Genomic DNA, 1323 nt, shown 5'->3' with positions numbered 1-1323 from the left:
GCTAAAATTCAAGTACAGTATTTACCCTTCCCGTGGAGTGAATCAGTTCTGTTTTACTTCCTATATTTTTGGGAGCTGGCCTTTCTGCTTTAGTCATCTTGCTCACAGAGCAAGCTTTTCTAATTTGATCGTCGGCTGAGGGTGTGCTGCCGTTTTCTGTGGGGTTCTTTTCTTGGGTTATGATCACAGCTCGTGTGAAACTGCATGCTTGCCTGATCATACAGCAGGATTTGGTCATCCACATAAACACGATGCCGTTGTGAGTTCACTTTTCTATTTAGAGCAGCATGTCAGCTAGAAATACCTCCACCTCATTTCCCAGACGCATGCGTGCTGAGTGAGTCGCCAGAATAGACCCTTGAGTAAGTGGCAGCTTTAAAAACCATCCAGCTGCTGACTTCAGACTAGAAAGTCAGCAAAGGAACGTGGAAGTTGGATTCCGAGCGATTAAGGTGCCCCCAGAATTTAACAGTGGTCGGGATTTGCGAGATTTGAGCAACTAGCCTGAGGCATCTCCTGTTACCTGTCTTTTTGTCTTCTCGGAAGTCAAGATGAATGTCCAGGCTTGCTCTAGGTGTGGGTACGGAGTGTATCCTGCTGAGAAGATCAGCTGTCTAGATCAGGTCAGTAAACATGTCTTGGCCTTCGGGAATAATAACAGACATGGGGAATTTCTCTTCTCACATATGGATGTGTGGGTTATTTTGAACCACCAAAAGAAAAAGATGTATTTCTCACTTTTTTTTTTCAGTTTTACCCATTTCTAGCTATGTCTTCTGTATTGTCTCAAAAAAAAAAATGCTACTCATGTATTTAACATATTGTAGCCGCGTGTTTTTCAATCATCATTTTATCCCTAAGGCTCTGTTTTTTACCCTGAAATATGTAAGAACACTGAGTCTGAAAAAAAGGGTAATTTTGCTAAATCTTTTCTGTATGACTTCTAGATATGGCATAAAGCGTGTTTTCACTGTGAAGTTTGCAAGATGATGCTATCGGTTAATAACTTTGTGAGTCACCAGAAAAAGCCATACTGTCATGCGTAAGTGTTTGATGGCTCTCCCCACCACCTCTTGAGTTTTGTTTATTTTTTAACAGATTGCCAATCAGATATTCAAATCACACACTCCAGAGGTAAATCCAAGAGCTGTTTTTTCAAAAGTTTTTACTTACCTACCATCATTGATGAGACATAAGGCAGGATTTTATGCAATGGACAGAAAGTTGAAAGTTTCAGTTTTCCTATAAATAAAAGGTCAAATCTGTCCACTATAACCCCATGTTAAATTATTAAATATCGTGTGGAACAATGTAATTGCCAGA

The 1323-nt window shown here is 40.1% G+C and overlaps 1 protein-coding gene across 1 annotated transcript in view; it reads left to right on the top strand.

Moving 5' to 3' along the window:
- The first annotated feature begins 332 nt into the window (after positions 1–332).
- NRAP (nebulin related anchoring protein) overlaps positions 333–1323 on the top strand; it is a 79753-nt gene continuing 78762 nt past the window's right edge. The window contains exons 1-2 of the mRNA XM_019646569.1: positions 333–623; positions 948–1042. Coding sequence (XP_019502114.1) covers positions 552–623; positions 948–1042 — 167 coding nt within the window. The 5' untranslated portion in view covers positions 333–551. The remainder of the gene's footprint in view (positions 624–947; positions 1043–1323) is intronic.

This window comes from Hipposideros armiger, unplaced genomic scaffold (assembly GCF_001890085.2).
Source record: "Hipposideros armiger isolate ML-2016 unplaced genomic scaffold, ASM189008v1 scaffold_105, whole genome shotgun sequence".
NCBI classification, from domain to species: Eukaryota; Metazoa; Chordata; class Mammalia; order Chiroptera; family Hipposideridae; genus Hipposideros; species Hipposideros armiger.
This window is presented reverse-complemented; position numbering and strand designations above follow the sequence as displayed.